At 41.3% G+C, this 17812-nt stretch overlaps 5 protein-coding genes across 7 annotated transcripts; 4 read left to right on the top strand and 1 right to left on the bottom strand.

Moving 5' to 3' along the window:
* Positions 1-785: 785 nt before the first annotated feature.
* Positions 786-2185, top strand: RB195_003683 (uncharacterized protein; the record flags this gene model as incomplete). The annotated part of the gene is made up of 5 exons (XM_064201439.1): positions 786-813; positions 874-1029; positions 1773-1864; positions 1966-2103; positions 2174-2185. 5 exons carry the CDS (start codon positions 786-788, stop codon positions 2183-2185), a joined length of 426 nt encoding a protein of 141 aa, XP_064057320.1.
* Positions 2186-5969: 3784 nt separating this feature from the next.
* RB195_003682 (uncharacterized protein) lies at positions 5970-8014 on the top strand (the record flags this gene model as incomplete). 2 transcript variants are annotated; one of them, XM_013447376.2, is made up of 4 exons in its annotated part: positions 5970-6084; positions 7208-7279; positions 7528-7803; positions 7893-8014. In XM_013447376.2, the coding sequence occupies 4 exons, from the start codon at positions 5970-5972 to the stop codon at positions 8012-8014; spliced, it is 585 nt and encodes a 194-aa protein (XP_013302830.2). The 2 variants fall into 2 exon arrangements, with proteins under 2 accessions (XP_013302830.2, XP_064057319.1); XM_064201438.1 differs by lacking the exons at positions 5970-6084; positions 7208-7279 and having other exon boundaries at positions 7533-7803.
* A 159-nt stretch (positions 8015-8173) lies between these two features.
* On the top strand, positions 8174-11679 carry RB195_003681 (uncharacterized protein; the record flags this gene model as incomplete). 2 transcript variants are annotated; one of them, XM_064201436.1, is made up of 4 exons in its annotated part: positions 8174-8304; positions 11131-11270; positions 11340-11504; positions 11561-11679. In XM_064201436.1, the coding sequence occupies 4 exons, from the start codon at positions 8174-8176 to the stop codon at positions 11677-11679; spliced, it is 555 nt and encodes a 184-aa protein (XP_064057317.1). The 2 variants fall into 2 exon arrangements, with proteins under 2 accessions (XP_064057317.1, XP_064057318.1); XM_064201437.1 differs by lacking the exon at positions 8174-8304 and having other exon boundaries at positions 11177-11270.
* A 1250-nt stretch (positions 11680-12929) lies between these two features.
* RB195_003680 (uncharacterized protein) lies at positions 12930-15432 on the bottom strand (the record flags this gene model as incomplete). Its single annotated transcript, XM_064201435.1, has 5 exons — positions 12930-13024; positions 13126-13169; positions 13365-13432; positions 14203-14311; positions 15383-15432. 5 exons carry the CDS (start codon positions 15430-15432, stop codon positions 12930-12932), a joined length of 366 nt encoding a protein of 121 aa, XP_064057316.1.
* A 1340-nt stretch (positions 15433-16772) lies between these two features.
* RB195_003679 (uncharacterized protein) lies at positions 16773-17186 on the top strand (the record flags this gene model as incomplete). Its single annotated transcript, XM_064201434.1, has 3 exons — positions 16773-16824; positions 16893-16964; positions 17050-17186. 3 exons carry the CDS (start codon positions 16773-16775, stop codon positions 17184-17186), a joined length of 261 nt encoding a protein of 86 aa, XP_064057315.1.
* Between the last annotated feature and the right edge of the window lie 626 nt (positions 17187-17812).

Genomic DNA, 17812 nt, shown 5'->3' with positions numbered 1-17812 from the left:
GAAAGAATTCCAATGATAAAATTATTAATGGCATTACTCCTTGCATGACGTGACCTCTACGAAAGTAAACAATCCATTCGACGAGCACTCATCAAAGTTCACACGTGTTTGTGGAAAAAGTTCGCTACTGATATCAGACGGCGGTGTTACAAGGAGTCATTGTGTTGGAGCGCGTGATCCGTAAATGTCTTCCTAGACACACGCGAATGGAAACATCTGGAATTTATCGTTGCTGGCGAATCACAACGTTAGTGGTTCGACTGCACAAAGTAAAAGGGACTTGGCGGCGAATCAACTGGTGTTAGTGGACGTTCGAATAGAAGTAGTACAGTCTCCTCAAAACGATCATCACTCATCGCTACAGTCCACGTGAAGCTGGTGATTAGACGGGTCCCACCTCGATCGCAACCACTAGCTCCAGCCGCACCACTTTGAATCCACTCCCCTAAGCCCTAACTGAACCGCATTTGAAATCGTTTTGACTCGACCATGAGTTAAGGGTGGTGCGCTGGGCTCTGCTCCCGCAACCCACGTCCTACACTTTTCAATCGACGCCTATCTTTGGGTTACGATAGGGGAACTTGGAGAGTTCGCTTTGGGGGGACTGGGGACTTTTTCGAGAGTTAAGGGGTGTAGAGGGTAGTGGCGTTGATGTGGAAATCGCTGTGTTTTTGATGGAAAATGGAAGAAATCAGGTCAAGAACAGTCCAAGAGTGCTATGAAAGAGTGTTGTTAAAATCATGTAAGCGAAATTACTTAGAAGAGTAACCCTAGTAGGCGGACGTATGACCAGATCAAACCAAAGACCCCAAGGTTTGTGTGCACATTCACCTTTGAGCTTTCGTAGCACTCGTTGAGGATGTATTTTTACAGGGAATCAATGTGCTGGCATAGTCATGTTCCTCGTGTTCGGTACGTTATGCAACGTTCTTGCTTACCTCGCTAGTGTTTGGTCAGCGCAGCTCAATGCAGAAGTGGTGAAGACTGCGGTGGAAAACGAACATACTTTGAGATTCAAGTTGAAGAAAGGTACGCATTCCATCTCGTTTCCAGGAGAATCCAGAATTCGTTATTTCCAACAGTTATTAATACGACCGAATTTGGGTTAAGGTATAGTGAGGAGGGCACTCAACCGCGCTCTTATTCCTGGAAGCAAATAACTAAATTAGTTACAACCTTAAAACTTGAGCATAAGCTTTAGAGGATCTATGACATGTAAGCTAAAGTTACCAGTAGAAAAAAAGGGAAGATAGAGTTTCCAGAAACAAGAATGCGCTTTACTGAACCTCCCCCACTACATTTCTCCTTAACATCATCACCGCACGAATCTGAGGTCGAGTAAAAACGGCCCGAAAGATGCGGCGTGTGCGCACGCCTGGCGCGCTCCAATCGAACCCGTTGTTGAAAATAGCACGCCGGAACGCTCGAAGCCGTATCTTCCGGGCCGTTTTTTACGGCAATTAGGAAGAAATGGACGGAATCACTCCCCTCTCCTTAATCTACGATCCTATATACGAATACTCCACCTGGAATCCGTACCAGCTCAGATTCGTGGAGTGATGCCTTTAAATTTGTTTGTGCTAATTTCGACAGCACGTAAGCAATGACAGGAAACAATATTTGCACCCCATAGTAAAACGTTTGCCACAGTTCTTGAGTCTTGAAGACTGTGACAAACTTTTCCTCTAGAAAAAAAAGAAACAGACGAACGAATAACTAAGACATGGTCCCTCCTTACTTCCTCTCACAACATGAGGATTATGAATGTTCAGCCTTGTCCCAAGCACCTTCAAAGTACCTCATTGGTTTGCTGAATTTCGGCGGACGAGTTCTTAGCGCTGTCGGTACGGTTATGCTTGTTCAGGTAGGTAAAGCTTCTTTAAAAAAAACGGTTTTTCATTACTATCACTGTTTTTATTTCGCTGAAAGCATCCTCGAAACTATTCTTATCGTGATTTCTTGAAGGTTGTGGCATCATGGTGTAAAAGACGGCGATATAATGTTGTAATGCGAAGCGCTGCTGAAGAAGCGGATACTGTCCTGGGCGACGCACATATGGGTGTCACTGATACTGCCGGTGAATGTTGTTTGAGTTGTTTTCAGGTCAGGTATAGTTCAATTCACTTCTCTGATTTATAAACTGAATTATTCTCTGAATTAATACCCTTTCCAGGGTTTCACATAATTCACATCACTACTGCCTTCTACGCATTATTTATCACATCCGGGAGCCATATGACTACCTCTGGTTCGGATCGTCGGTGATCTGTTTGATCTGTTTCGAGAAATTTGATCTCTCTGAGAAACTCTTTCTACGCGCAAGAGTTATTATTAGTGGATCACAGAAGCTGTTGAGAATCCTTAAAGGAACTTCAACAAGGAGTGGATCCAGAAATGGTCTCAAACAGTTTTAGCTCAGGCAAGAAATACATTCTCCTCGAAAATAGCAAAGCAGGAGGTTCCGCATAGCGTCAAAGTACGGTTTTCTCGTAGCAGTGGTGTGTGAGTCTTTGTGATTAACCCGCTTTTTTTTTTGAAAGTTTTCCTTTTTTTGAGGAAGAAAAATCTCCCTTGCTGAACTAGAACTGCTACGCCTTCGTAAACCAACTTCTTCTATGCCTAGATGGACCTCGATAACTTTTTTAGTTCCACTCTTCATAAAACTGGTCATTCAAAAGTATTTTATCATTATATCACTACTGGTCTTCTTGTTTATGAAAAAATGTGTTATAGTCTTCCTTGTGCCGTATGCATAGTTACTCTCATGGGCTCCAAGGGAGAATAGAAAAGTAAATCATCGCTAGTAGAGATTTTTCCAGAATTCGGAACTTAGAGTAAATTTTTGCGAAAGCTACCGTTTGCGCTTGCAAATGCTGCTGACAATGTCCCTCATGAGCAAAAGAGAAGGCGTCTCCCATCCATGCGAGAAATGCATACGGACCCTGGATGAGATCGAAATTCCAGTTTATGTTGTTTACCGTTCTCAGTGTATAAATGTTCGGATTAGTCTCTGTTTCACTAGTTCATGTGCCAAAGATACACAGTTCGAGCCATTGTAAAATTTATAAATAAGATAAAAGCCCACTACAATCAAGAAAACATAAGTTGAAAGGAAATAATGGTAAGCGAGTTGCTCTTTAGAACAGAATAACAACTTTAACAACTTTGGGTATTCTAATTCCAGATGCACCGCGTCTCAAACGTTCGCATAAGATGAGAATATTGCAGATATGAAGCGTGTTAGATTTCTTTTTTTGAATAGCTGGTTCAGTTTTTACAAAGATGTCTGTTTGGCTAGAATATCTCAAAACAGATTACGAGGAAACTCGAACAAGACTCAAACACTAACAGAATACGACCGCACACTAATCATATATGCGGGAAAGATGGAGAGAAACGATTAAATCTGTAAGGATTGCTTCCGATATTTGATTGTTTTGACAGATTAGTCGAGATCGTGTCGTTTATAGCGCTATAAAAAGCGCTATTGCATACATGAGAGAGTAATAATCTAGCTAAAGCTGTTTCTTTTCTGCGCTTCGATATCATCGTGGATGCGAAGGTAATTGTATATGTATTTATCTGCTTCGAGAAATAATATTATAGTCTGGTGAAAACGATCTGAAACTCCGCTTAGTTGCGTAAGCGGCTGCGCTCGAAGTGGGGTGAAGATAAGTTACGCAACTTGCGCATACGCTTACGCGATTGCACCGAGCTTCAGGTAGTTTTGAGCCGACTATAATACTCGAACGCGTTCAACCGATGGGATTCAGAGGTCTGAGTTATTTCTTTCTAACTATTCCCTTTTAATTTTTTTCCTTGATTTAGTTTCTTTTTACCTACTTAGCTACACGTCCCGTCTTCACTGAGCGTCCGAGCTCCAGCACCTTTTCGTACCTCGCCATTGTCATCCAACATGTTCTCAATTTCCGTGACTTTGACAAGGTCCTTGAACCATATCCAGCTAATCTCTCAGCTGGTCCATCCACTTAGAGAAGACATCGCACCATCTTGCTGGCGACCTCCCTGGAAGGTATTTAGCATCTCCAGGGATTCACTCTAGCGTTTTTCTATTCCATTAATAATCGATTCTCCTCATAATGTGACCAGCCCATCCATCTTTCGCATTATATATATATATATATATATATATATATATATATATATAGAGAGAGAGAGAGAGAGAGCAGAGCGCCGGAAGAACTATTGAGTCAAACAGATCGGCAAGGCTAATCATGGTCCGTCACTTGGGTCGTAGATTCCCTGACGAGTGCGAATGCTCCTCCGCTGCTTTTATCCTTCATTTAGTTCTTTATTCAAGTCGGTCCCCATATTCATACAACGTCTGAGGTGATAAGGTTCCCACGATTTGGAAGCCTTCAAGCTGTATTCCTCCGTACTGGAAGTAGACGTTGTGCATGAACTGAGTTTACTTCCGCAACCCTATTCTTTTCCCTGCTTCGTCCAATTCCTTGAGCATCGTCTCTACTTCATTGCCACTTCTCGAAAAAAGAACGATGCCGTCCGAAAAACGGAGGCTTGAGAGGAATCTTTCATCAGCATGTACTTCCCAAGCAAGTGATTATCCAATGTAATGCAGCCATGAACAGCTTCGGCAACTTAATATCGCTTTGTCTTACCTCTTTCCAATGGTGAGGGAGCAGTGGAAAAGCTGCATCGTGGTGGTGCATCGATCGTAGCAACTGGCCGATTTATTAAGATTAGAACAAGGGGCAGTCGGTATCCCCGACAAATTTCTATGACGACACGGTCTGGATGTGGTTCGTGCAGCTGAAACCCTGACGAGATGCAGCTTGTTCTTGAGGTTGTGCTTCGTCAAGCATCCTAGATATGCGCGCGAGAATGACATTGGTGAATACTCAGTACAAGATACTTAGCAAGCATACCGGACGGCAGTTCCGATAGTCTTCTCGGTCAGCTTTCTTGTAGAAGAACGATTGCGAGTTCTCCCATTGGTCTGGAATCCTTTCTTTCTAAAGATAGGACGTTATGTGCTCCGCTAGAATTACATGAACTGGATGTCCACCAGCAAGAAGAAAGTCTGCAGATATAAAACCAGGTCCAGGCCTGCGCCAGGTTTTATGCTCTTGATAGCGACTCGCACCTCCGCAGAAAGAATCCGTGGTGGATCTATACCAGTGGGAATGACCGCGCTTGACACAAGAGTTGATGAACGGAAAAGTTCGGGTAGAACCTTTTCGTGATGATTTCCATCTCCCCCGTCTTCGCCAACAATGCTGTTGTCGAAATATTATATTCGCGAAGGTCCCTGCAGACACTTTTTCAGGCTTGTTCATCTTTGTGCTGCTTCCAGAATCTTCTTCTGCCTGTATTTCCAAAGATCCTCCTGCAAAGTTTTTCTGCAGCTAGCGTTTGCTACTAACCGCTCAATGTGCGATGCATTCGGATCAGGCCTCAAAGTCCTCTTCCTTTCCAACAACTCCTTGGTGGTTTTCAGAATTTGTTGCAATCTTGCCTTGCGCGACTTCGAGGCGCGTTCAGCACAAAGCTCGTGTCCCTCTGAGCAGCAGGTCGTAGTCTACGTTTGGATCCCCTCGATGTGCATGTCACCGTGGGACAAAGATTTTTCTAGTATGCAATCGACGTATACGACCTCTTTCCTTCTTCGTTACCGATAGCGGGTTTTGTTTTCTATCGTGCGGCTAAGTCGTATTTTTGCACAAAGGGCGCGATGATCAGAACCGCTACAAAAGGATGGTACCACAGAGTTGTCAACTAGAGATCACATTCGGTTTGTGAGTATGTGGTCGATCTCCGCACGAGTCGCGCCATTGGGCGATTCCCATGTCCACCGACGATAATCTTTCTTCATGAAAGGAGAGTTCCCATGACGATAGCCCTTTTCATTCCACTTCCTTAGTCAAAATCTTCCAATCCTGGATTTTCTGTTGTCTTTCCTAGTTTTGCATTTAACTCCCCGACAACAAATGTGTAGACTCCTTGTTGCGAATTACTTTCCAGAGCTCCTCACAAAACGTGTCCAATTCGGAATCATCCAAGAAGGTCATGACTGTCAGCGTCTACGGACACTGTTCTCTGATTGTAAGTACAAGACTGAGAACTTGTACTTACAATCAGAGAACAGTGAATCTGAGAGTCAAACGAGTAGAAGTCTGAGACAGTTTCCGTGCCGTGCATGTCTCCTTGGTCAAGAATCGCCTTTCACCGATCGCCATACTGTCCGCTGTCTGAGACGGCAGAGCCCAGTGTGCAGCGCAGTGAGGCAGGATATATCCTGAAGTAGCAAGAGGACTTTTTTCCCAAACCAAGCACCCCAGCATTGGCAAGCTTAGCTTTCATCACTATACGAATCAGAGCCACCTTACGACATTTTGCCAAGACAGTGCTAAATCTTGGCAAATGTTTGCTCTAGGCTAGGCTTCCTATTCCAAATGTCAGGGGTGTCGAACTCCTTCTCAACTTAGTAGATCCTGTCAGAAGATTTACCTCCGCTCTGCATCGCGGTTTGACACCCAGAGTCACCTCCACGCCACTATCAGGCGGTAAACCGGTGTAGAGTAGTTATTTTTTAATTGACTGCATATATGTACCATGTTCCAACACTCAAAGTTACTTGCAAAATACCGAATAGCTAAAATAGACGAGACGAGAACGAGAAAAAAGGTGACGACGAAACAACACCACAACGTAAAAATTCACTTAGGTTTTTTTTTTACGGACGCCATTAATGTTCTGCTTGTAAGAAAAGGTGGAGTCTGCTTGCGACCGAAATAACTCGTTCTTTCCGGAGCCGAGATCAGACGGACCAATTATTTCAGCGTTGAAACCTTGGGTGATTATCTAAACAATTAACATCCATGTTCCAACACTCAGCGTTGCACTCCAAAATTCGAGGTAAAATGTGAAATCTTCTATCTTGATGAAAAGTTTCCGCTAGAAGCATATTAGCTGCCGACTATTCTTTGATGATCTGATCAGAGAAGGTGTGTTTTCCTTCTTCATTTTTTCTGGTGAACAATTGGTGTATATAAATGAATTAACAGAAAATTATTAAAACTAAGAACGGCTAGGTTTAAAAAGTACAATTTTCGGATTTTTTTTCAAAAATTAGATGCTGTTTGGCTGGAACAATTCATCTGCATACTACTCTTCTAGACCCATTGAACTTCGCATTCATTTCAGATCAAATGAAAAATACTTTCAGCTATGATTACTCTAAGAGTGATTGCCATTCTAGCACTAATCACTCTGGTAAATGGATGTGCCAAAGCTCCACGTACGTTTGAATCTCTATTGAAAGAAAAACAAAGAAATTAGTTACGCTAGGTCTCCATCTAGAAGTATTCAAATATCTCTAATTAACACTAAAAAGCGCCGCCTTCAGGCGAGAGCAATTTAACGTAAACGTCGGTAGTGGAAATGAGTGTTTGTTTCTTTAAAATTCCGTAAACGAAGCTTTAAAAGAAATATACAAAATTAAAGGAATTTGCATATATTTCTTACCTCTTAAGGAGTAGTTTTTAGGTAGCATGAAACGAAACAAAGGTGGAGCTAGCGCTGGTGGAGAAGCTAGTGGAAGTGTAAGTGGAGAAGGAAGTTCACCATCGGATATGGGTGGTACGACTGGTACCGGTAGCGCAACTGGCACAGGTAGCTCAACTGGCACAGGAGGCTCAACTGGCACTGGAGGAACCATGGGTTCTGAGTCTGGCTCGGTGGGAGGTAGTGTCCCTGCGGGCGGCATTCTCACGGAAGAGCGTGGTCCTCGAGGCAATGCATACGGTTATGGAATTAGAGGAGGTGTGTCATAATTATATATCAATTTTCGAATAATAATTCTCTAGCGGAAATTAATCAACTCAATCTAATTAATATTTAATTAATTCAAGGAATGGTTTCACCAATTATGGTGACAAGTTATATCCGTGGGATCCGCGACGTCCGTGGATCAGGTGAGCGAAAACCAGGTGATAGGGAAGATCGAATGGATGACATGGATAATATGAACTAGCATCATGAAATACATACCATACTCATGTTTCTACTCAGCTTTTTAAAAATGTTAGCACCCAAAAATGTGCTGCAAGGACCGATTTTCTTTCCCAGCAATTTTCATATGCCATCAGCCAATTTCCTAACAAATGGAATTAAGTACATCCATAAGCACAGCATGATACGGGTTTTCGTTATGTTCATCGCGTCATCCACTCCTCCCACGTGGAACGTCTGCGTGAATGATCGCACTCCAGCAATCAACGAAACGAAAACCTCGTTAGGAAACAAAAACCTCATTTATGATAGGTGAAGACTACGAATTCGAACTTTTTTTACGTAATAAAGAAGCATAATAGGAAAATAATAAGCAAAGAATCTAATTCTTTGCCAACTAACTGAATTTGTTGAAACTGCAAACGTTTTTATAGAATAGTGAAAATGGCTGAACAGATTCCCTTCGAATTACATGCGTTCTGTATGATGTACGTTCGTGTTATGAAACTCCACATTTCTCCATTATTGGCACTTTAATTTATTTCATTGTTTAATTTATTTTATTGAAAGATCTTGTTCTCACAGATTAACCATTTACATAATAAATATGTCAATGATAACTGCTGTGAAGATCATAAATGCATGAAAAAGGTGCTCTTCTTCTACTCTGTGAAAAATGTGCCATGAAGAAGCGCTTATCACAAGACTCCTACACATAATTAGCAATACGAGCAATTCTACGAAAGTTGGTGGTCTGAATACAGCAGTTTCTAAATCTGGAAACACCTTATCACATAGCAAATCACTTATCGAAAGTTTAAAGTGAATCGAAGGAAAACAGAAGTAAAAGGAAACTCAGGAAAGCGGCCAAAAAACTCATTTGGTTGCCTCAATTGTTCGATCAGTAGGGACTAGAAGGCACATCCGCCTTTACTAACGTTTACAGATCTTGTGACGTTGACGATTTCGATCCATTTCGAAAACATACTAGGTATAACATGATACAGAAAAAAGAGTCATTTGTGGCAATTTATTGAGGGAAACAAAAGTTTTAGAGAATTCCTTTAATCGATAGAAATGTCACCAAAACGTGGAAGACCAGTAAAGAAAACTTTAGTTGAAACAACAAAACATAAAACCCGTATCCAATAAGATTCTTCATGTTAGATGAACGCGCTCTAGCGGCAACGTGTGCCTCGTTTGGTTACGTTGCTATCCAATAAAAATCTACCCGTGCACAAACGTATCATGCGGCGGAAGTACGTCTTCACTCGTTGTAGCACTGGAAGTGTTTCTGCAACAAATGAGCTAGGTCCGTAATGCAACGGCACTTCAGTTCACTGTGGGACCCAGTCCATTTGTTGCAACAAACCCGAGCAAACCAACAAACAGTATTGGAATGAGAAAGAACTGACGAGGACTGTTAGGAAAGAAGTCCCGATGGTTCCGTTTCCATCGTATTTGTCCTTCCAAAGAGAGATATACTGAATGTAGGCCGAGAAGACAAACTAAAGTGGAAGAGTTTTTTCCGAGCAATCCACCTTTCCATTCGAGAAGAATGTGAGAATTCAAATCTTTAAGGATTTTCTGTCTTACAAGCCGTCTGTTCCCGTTGCCGACCGAGAAGAGTAGGAAAAACACTTTTCCATCTGCAGCTTGAACAAATGCCTTTAAAAAAAACATACGAAAACGAAGTAATCCACACTATTTTACGGAAATGATTTATTTCCCGTATAGCGTCAACTCTCCGATTTTTTGCTGACGGAAGAGATTGTGAATGCAGAAGACGTCCTTCGAAGCAGATTCTGAAATTACCGATCACCACAGACCAACCCACGCACTGCGCGGTGGGACCGTCGGGATTTAGAAAGACACTAGGAACACTCATTCCCTACGCACGACAAAAACTCTGAACGTATCTTTGAGAGAGGTAACTTTGCTCAATGGTCACTACTTACTTCTACCCTGCACTTGATTTGAATTGACTTTTGAACAAAAAAAGTGTGATATAGATGTTCTTTCTCTTGAAGAAATCAACGGATGTATATGTCGAAACCAAGCCAAAAACAAAATTACAAAACAAGAACATTCCAGATTGAGTGGAAATTTTTTCTCGCACTTTCCTTTGAAAAGTAGACAGCAAATCGCACCAAAAATTCAAGTTCCACTCACGGCAGAAAAAAGCTCCCTTGAAAAACCAAACCACTCGTCAATATGTCTCCTGCACATGTACCCGGTTATGGATAGTAGAACGATGGCAATTCTTATGCGATAGTGCAGCTGGTACACGTTCTGCTGCTTCTCGACTTGTAATCGGTTGAGCAGGATCTGAACCGCGGTGCAGTTGCGCAGGCGGCTGCGTTCAAGGCGGAGCGGTGGAACTAGCGGTTGAGGTGAGACCTTGCTAGCTCTACTCATATTCGCCGTCCGAGAAGGGCTGGCAAGAGTCCCGCCACGACCACTGCTGCCACCTCCTCCGCGCCGCTTCGAGTAGAGCCGCTTCCGCGGCCGCAAGGACCTTAGGGTCGTTTTGACCCGATTATATTTCAGCTAGTATGCGGAAATGGGCAAGAGCAGAATTGTCCATGTATTGTCACCTAACCGGCTGCACGGTAAATAATTACTCGGTTACATCCTTGCCGGTCGCACCGTAAAGTGCAAGAGTGCAACCAATTCTGCTTCTCACACCTTTTTTTCTGGATTACCAAGCGGGATCGGGGCTGATCACAATCATAGTCGTGAGCTGTACCTCTTCTCTATTTATTCGTAAAGAGATGCTAACATCCATTTTTTCGGAAGAAATTTCAGTCGGTTATTTTTATCTTCCAAGAGCTAATAAATCTGACCACAATGAAGGCATTTAAACGAACGCGGAAACAAATCCAGCGTTGGAGAACCGGCTCCAGCATAAGCGTATGATATTATGAAGATCTAGGAGGCTAATAAGACGAAGTCAAGTCTTACAACATAACAAGAAATACGAAGAAGATTGAAGGATGCATAAGGATTAGATTCTAAAAAGATATACGAGTACCGGTAATTACACGCCTCGATTTCCGATAAAATCGCCGCTGTAATACGAAGCATGACATAAATAGCTCGTTAAAAGTATGCTTTATGCTTGTGGCTATCTTCTAGATTTCGACTTCGAAATAAGAAGCTTCTAGAGAACTACTTTATCACCATGCTATCGAAAATGAGTTTGGCTTTGCTCATGGTAGCGATCGGCTGCTTCGTATTCACAGATGGGTGTCGACCGACAGCGCCGGGACAACGAAGCAAGAAGATTTTCGTAATTTACTGGAGCAAAGTTGTTTAGGTGTAATCTTACCTTAATTAATTTTCAGAGAAACTCGCAAGACAACGAGAAGCAGCAGCAGCAGCCGCCGCAGCAGCGGCCGCCGCAAGCTCCGGTTCATCAAGCTCTGGTTCATCAGGCTCTGGTTCATCAGGCTCCGGCTCATCAGCGGTCCCACCTGGAGGTTCATTGGCTGGCACAGGATCTGGCTCAAGTGAACATAGCTGTTTTTACATTCCTGCCTAGAGCTACTTTAAAAAAGTATTTCAGTGATGGTGTCGTCAATGTCGATGACAAGTTCTAAAGAAAAGATGGGAGATAACAGTCAAAGCAGAAAGAGAAGAGGAGCAGGATTCAGAAGAGTGATGTCGATTGGACGAATCGAATAGCCAAGTAGATGTTACGACGACATCTTAACTGCACTGGATTCCCATCTTTACAATAACGTAACATCGTTACCGGAAACGAGATTACTCAAATGATACTCAATGTAATAATTATTAACTTTAATTAAGTAGGTCTGACATCAACAGTATTTATTCCCCAGCAAAAATACTTGAGACTTATTCTATTTCGCTTCTGAGCTTCAAGTGGTGCAGTCGAAGTTACGCAGGCATTATAAACAGCTCGCAAACTCGAATAACATATGCTGATTTTTCTTTATTCTTGTGAAACTGATGTTCTATATTTATTGCTGTTTTTCTTCCAATAGCGAATCAGGTCGAAACCATAACACCGACTCTCACGCTGGCTGCTATTTTTCTTGTCTATTGATATATTAATTGTTCCATTTATCCAAATAAATATCTAAAAATTCCAAAGCAATCACTTTGGTGACAAGAGTAAAAATTGTCACGACATTTTGTGTTAATAACATCTTACAAATAATTCATGTCATAAACAAAGAGAATTAATGGAAATTAGGCAGCTAATCTTTACTGACGATTAGGGTAAAACTGGCCTACACAAGAATGATTTTTAAAAAATGAACTGATGAACCAACAAAAATCCAACAAGAAATCGGATAATTTAATCGGGTTCGTCGTCGCATATAGATACTATTATTTGGTTGCAGTTACACTTCCCTTTTTGGGACGATGAAATTTGTGAATGAGCCCCTACCTACAACAATACTAAACTTATTGGCCTATTCTAACTTGCACCTTCTATGAAAATTCTTGTTGTCAAGAAAAGATCGTGACTAGGATCACCTGCACAAACAGAAGAAAACTAAAGAAGCAATGTTCCAAAACGAAGTAAGTGAAAAAATAATGGGAACACCTACCCTTTAGTTCATACTTTGAAATGAAAATTTCAACAGTCCACCAGTACTGGAGGATCAGTAGCAATGTAAGGATTAGACAAATATTTCCTTTGATTCGCAATTTAACGTCACCTTTGAAATATTCAACAGTTAAAAATTGAAAATTTTATTTCAGAATAATTCTTTCACAATAAAGCGGCAGTACTTTGAGTAATCATGTCAAAAATAAAAATGTTAGCTGGCACTATGAATATGCTATCTATCGTTCGAAGACCACACAAGTGTAAAATGAAAAGGACAGCAGCATAAACATGGAAATATAAAAATGTGAAAATATGGTTGAAAAAAATATCGAATAACATCAAAAACTCGTTTTCATTGAATAGGCTTGTTTTCATTAAGTAGGCTTTTCGCGGCAAGCAGTTCGACTCTCCGGTCACGAATTGCTTTTAGAGCACTTTCATATTGCTCTGAAATGATGGGCTTATAGCGCAAAGGTATAGTATGTACAGTTATCAGCGAATACGAGTTAGACAAAACACAGGAAAGTAAATAAAAACATTTTACATACTTTGAACTTCTATTTTAGCACGCTCGATGTCTCTCTTCGGAACTCTAAACAAATAAACACAAGTATAAATAATAACACAACATAAAGACAAAAAAAAAATCGCAACATCGTTAGTCAATCAGATAAGTCATGTAGAGCGAAAGCAGGCCGAACCTATCAGTTTATGTACCCTACGGTACAGCTCTTTGCACCCCCACCGATAATAAAATTAAAGTACGTATAATGTGTCAATTGCTAACCTTTTGTTGAACTCATAGTAGTTTTGATTTTCACGAACAAATTCCGATGTAGCTCTCAGGAGAACATTCTGAAAGTACGGTTTTTGAGCATGTGACAACGCGCCATTGACCTTTTTGTTTTACTTTCTCACAACAATGGTAATCGTGAAAGCAACGAAAATGCGATGAAACCAGTTTCGTAAGTACGTAAAATATTTCCACAAATATTTGAATATAAAAAAATTCAACGGTCTAGGTGTCGATATTTACAATTTCATCAATGAAAAAGCCCTATTTTCGGTCAACAATAATGCAGACAAGGATCAGATCTGAATACGAAGGCACAGGAATTCAATCACAAATAAGGGAGTAAATTAGTAACTCGTATTAAGAAACTCTATGCGGTATCGAGGAATGCTAAATACCCCCGTCTTTGTCCTAGGTAGTCGAAACAAAATTGTAAGCATCCAATCAATGAAAATGGTAAGGTGGAGCAAACTCTTTGGGAAAGAAGTGCATTTTCAGTAGTGCTTCTCCACATTTACTCTACTTTTTAATGAAGTAGTAGACATTAATTTTTAATTTTAGTTTTAGACGATCTTCGCACGGATGGTAGTAGTTCCGCCAAATATATAAACAATAAAAATTTTGAGGATTAAAGCTGCAATTGAATCCCAATCGAACTGAAACAAGCGGTTAAAAAATAGACTGTATTAAGTTCGATGTATGTTCGTTGTCAAAAAAAAATAATCCAGAACTGTTCCCAAACAACTGTAGATTTAATTTAAAATAAAAATCTTTGCAAAGAAGAATAAAAAACTTCTAACAAACGAAGAATGAAGAAAGAATGAAAACGCACATCATTTAGCGATGATACGGCTCCATATTTCATGCAAAGAGCGTTCATTAGAAGGTCGCTGATGTCACAGTTGTCTTCCAGAAGCGGAGACTGGATGCGCATGGTGGGTCTGGAAATAAATAATATGAAATTTTTACTTATCACACGCGGAAACGTTGAACTGCAAACATCAACCGAACGGACAAAAGCCAAATCAAATATATGATTGAACGTTCTACTATTGACTTTGGCTACATCGTGGCTAACCGAGCAACTATGCATACTAATGAACGTCCTGGAGTCATGAACTATATCTGTATTTATATGAATATATGTTTATATATTGAAAACGTCAACATCCATCAGTAGTCCTTCACCGCTCTCCCAAATGTAAATGAAAGCGCAAACACTCTCAGTGGTCTGTTTTAGTAACTTACATGTACGAATTTATGCAGCCACAAGAAAAAAGGAATCAGAAACCTACTAGTTGGTTATATTGGATCCGACCAGCACAAATATCAACTACTGAAGTTTTGAAACTCGAGAATCAGGAGACCGACGATTTTTTCGAACGAATAAAGCCCAAAACATTTTAATAGCCCTTTGTGCTAGAACTTCTGTATTCTTGTGCAACTATAGACCGAACAACTAATAGTACATGCCCGGAGGCATACATTTGTCAGCCCTTTATCAGCACGCTATCTTAACGGGAACACAAAGAAATAACACGCTGATAAGATAGAAAAAGCATATGTTTTCCAGCCATCTAACCCATACAGTCCACAAAACCTAAATTGGCCCTAAATTGGCTCAAATTGATGCTCAGCTGTAACTCATTATGTACCTCCGTTTGTACCGAAGAGTTGATCTCTGTTAGGAGGTATAAGTTTGCTCTAAGTTTTTTTTTTTACTAACACACTAATTCACGAGGAACTTCACCAAGCAGAGCACTTATGATAGAAAGCAAACATAGTTGCGGATTATTTGGCGCAATCTGTATGTACGGTCGGGTCAAAGCACTCGACATCTGGTGGAGGGGAATTGGTAGTGAGTGATGAATGAGGTGCAGTTGTTTCCAGTCGACATCAAAGAATCTCAAAGATGACCAACCGCAAACGTTAGTCTTACTGTTCAAATTCATCGCAAATCCTATACTTTTCAGTCCAGGATCGGATAGTTACAAAATGACAAGAAAGCGTACCTCAAGTATGGAAGATTGGGTGATAGATGTTGCTGAAACTGTCTCTGCATGGTCTCATTCCACCTGAAATAATTTGAGTATTCATGATCGCTGTCTCAATAGAAACATCTTACGACAGTCATTCTGACGAGATCTTCGAGCAATTCAGTTCTTAAAATAGTTATACTACATGTACGGTAACAAAAAATCATGATTAAAAAGTCAGGGCAACCTCTGGAACCTTCAGAAGATGAAAAGGTGAGGTACACCTTATTCAAAATGTCTTGAAAGTCATCGCAGTTGTGGCGCTCTACGCTCCAAGCGACGCGTAGCGGTTGGTATCGTGAGGGGACCCTCGCTAGCGCCATTGATCGCTGCAATCCTATGGTGAAGCTAGCGATGGTCCCAGCGCGATGCGAACCTCTACGCTCCACTGCCCTGCTTGCGCAACTGCACCGAGCTTCAGGACGTTTTCACCCGACTAAACCCAGTTTGTCACCGTATCTCTCCTTTTGAAAGGCTGAGTGGTGATTTTCTGATTCTCCTTTTTTTCTTTTATATGAGTTTACAGTTCTTTGGAAGTGTTAACTTCTTGTTGTTTTTTTCTTCTGTGCGTTTGGTTGCTTTTTCTAGACACGATGATTTCCTCGAGTTTTATCCTTGTTTTGTTCTGCATGCGTTAGCCGACACTTCTGAAAAAGTAAGAGAATGTGATTAAATAATCATTACAAAACACCCCAAAGACATGGTTAGTAGACACCACCCATTTTAAATTTTCAACTCGTTTACAAATAGTCTGGTCGGGAAATAACAGTTTATGATGCGATTATGAGCGTAAAAACTGCTTCAGTTTCTAATTGATCGCAAGTTATTGCGTGCGTCGACTACCTTAACCGGAAGACGAGGTTAAAGCCAGCATACCACGAATCTGGGGTGGTACAGATTTCAGGTGGAGTATCCGTAAAAACGGCCCGGAAGATGCGGCGCGTGCACAGGGCTGGCGCGCTCCAATCGAACTCTTTGTAGAAAGTAGCGCGCCGGAATGCCCAACGCCGTATCTTCCCGTATACGGATACTCCACCTGAAATCCGCACCACCTCAGATTCGTGGTATGCTGCCTTTAAGTAGGGGCTTTCCGGCGCAGCAGGAGTTCCCGATGTGGCTTCGAGGGCAACTCAGCACGGTGCATTGCACAGTAACAAGGGTCAAGTGTGCGCTGGGATTCTCCCAGCAGGGGTGGAGGGATGGGTCAGGTGAAAAGAGGAGAAGAGGAGCGAGAAGGGAAGATGACGGGACGAGATCAGAAGAATGGAAGTTGTTAGTAGTACATATATATATTGAAGAGAAAAGAGAGAGAACAGAACACATGTTTCACAAAGAAGCTAATAGTACTTCCAGGGCTCGATCCACAATGCATCGATGTTTTTGCAGTGGAGGAAGAAACGTCGAACTGTACATGAAAGGTTAGTAACCAGTATCACCTAGTTTTCAGGAATTAATAGCTGAAAATTTAACTGTCAAAAATTTCCAGATGCTGTGAACATTGTTACGTTCGAAAGATCGTTGTTAACATATCGAGATGGGTTCTTTGGAAATATTTTTGGTTTTGTTCTGCAGAAGAAGTTTTTTCTTAATATGTTTGGACTAATATTCTGCATTTCTGATTTTTTCTTCACTTTCTTGTCTAGGGATTATGAGGATCAGACCACCTGGAGTGAAGAAACTCTGGGGTCGTGCAGGTTCAGATGGGTTATGCCTATACGAAGTCGTAGATCTATTTCTTCTTAATTACCGTAAAAAGCTGCCCGGAAGATACGGCTTCTAGCTTTCCGGCGCGCTATTTTCTACAGCAAGTTCGATTGGAGCGCGCCAGCTTTGTGCACGCGCCGCATCTTCTGGGCCGTTTTTACGGCAATTAGGAAAAATGGACAGAATCACCCACCCCTCCATAATCTACGATCCTATATACGAATACTCCACCTGAAATCTGTACCACTTTAGATTCGTGGGGTGATGCCATTAATAATGTCTAGTGATTCGAGCAACGCTTGATGCAAATCAGTCCGGTTCTTTGTATGTTGTAAGCGAGGAGTGTACAAATTTTACACTTCACATGACTTACTCATTCTTCCAATACTTAGATTGGATATATAGATTGGAAAATTACCAACTCTCCCATCAGTTTCCCACCTAACTTTCAGACGAGAAAACTGAGAGGTCCCAAAATAGTAATTCGAGCATTTTTTGTGAGAAAACCTTCTTCCACAAACTGTTTCCAAAATATTGTTCGAATTGTTCTTCCCCTTATGGCATGAACGAGTCTTTAAATGCAACAATATTTACACAATCCGAACGTTTTTCGTTGTCTCCGAGTTTACGTATGGACTGTTAGGAGTTAGCTAACGTTGAGTTGTTAATGTTCTTAGTTCTGAATGTTTTCGTCTTTTGTCT

This window comes from Necator americanus, chromosome IV, assembly GCF_031761385.1.
Source record: "Necator americanus strain Aroian chromosome IV, whole genome shotgun sequence".
In the NCBI taxonomy this organism is placed as follows: domain Eukaryota; kingdom Metazoa; phylum Nematoda; class Chromadorea; order Rhabditida; family Ancylostomatidae; genus Necator; species Necator americanus.
This window is presented reverse-complemented; position numbering and strand designations above follow the sequence as displayed.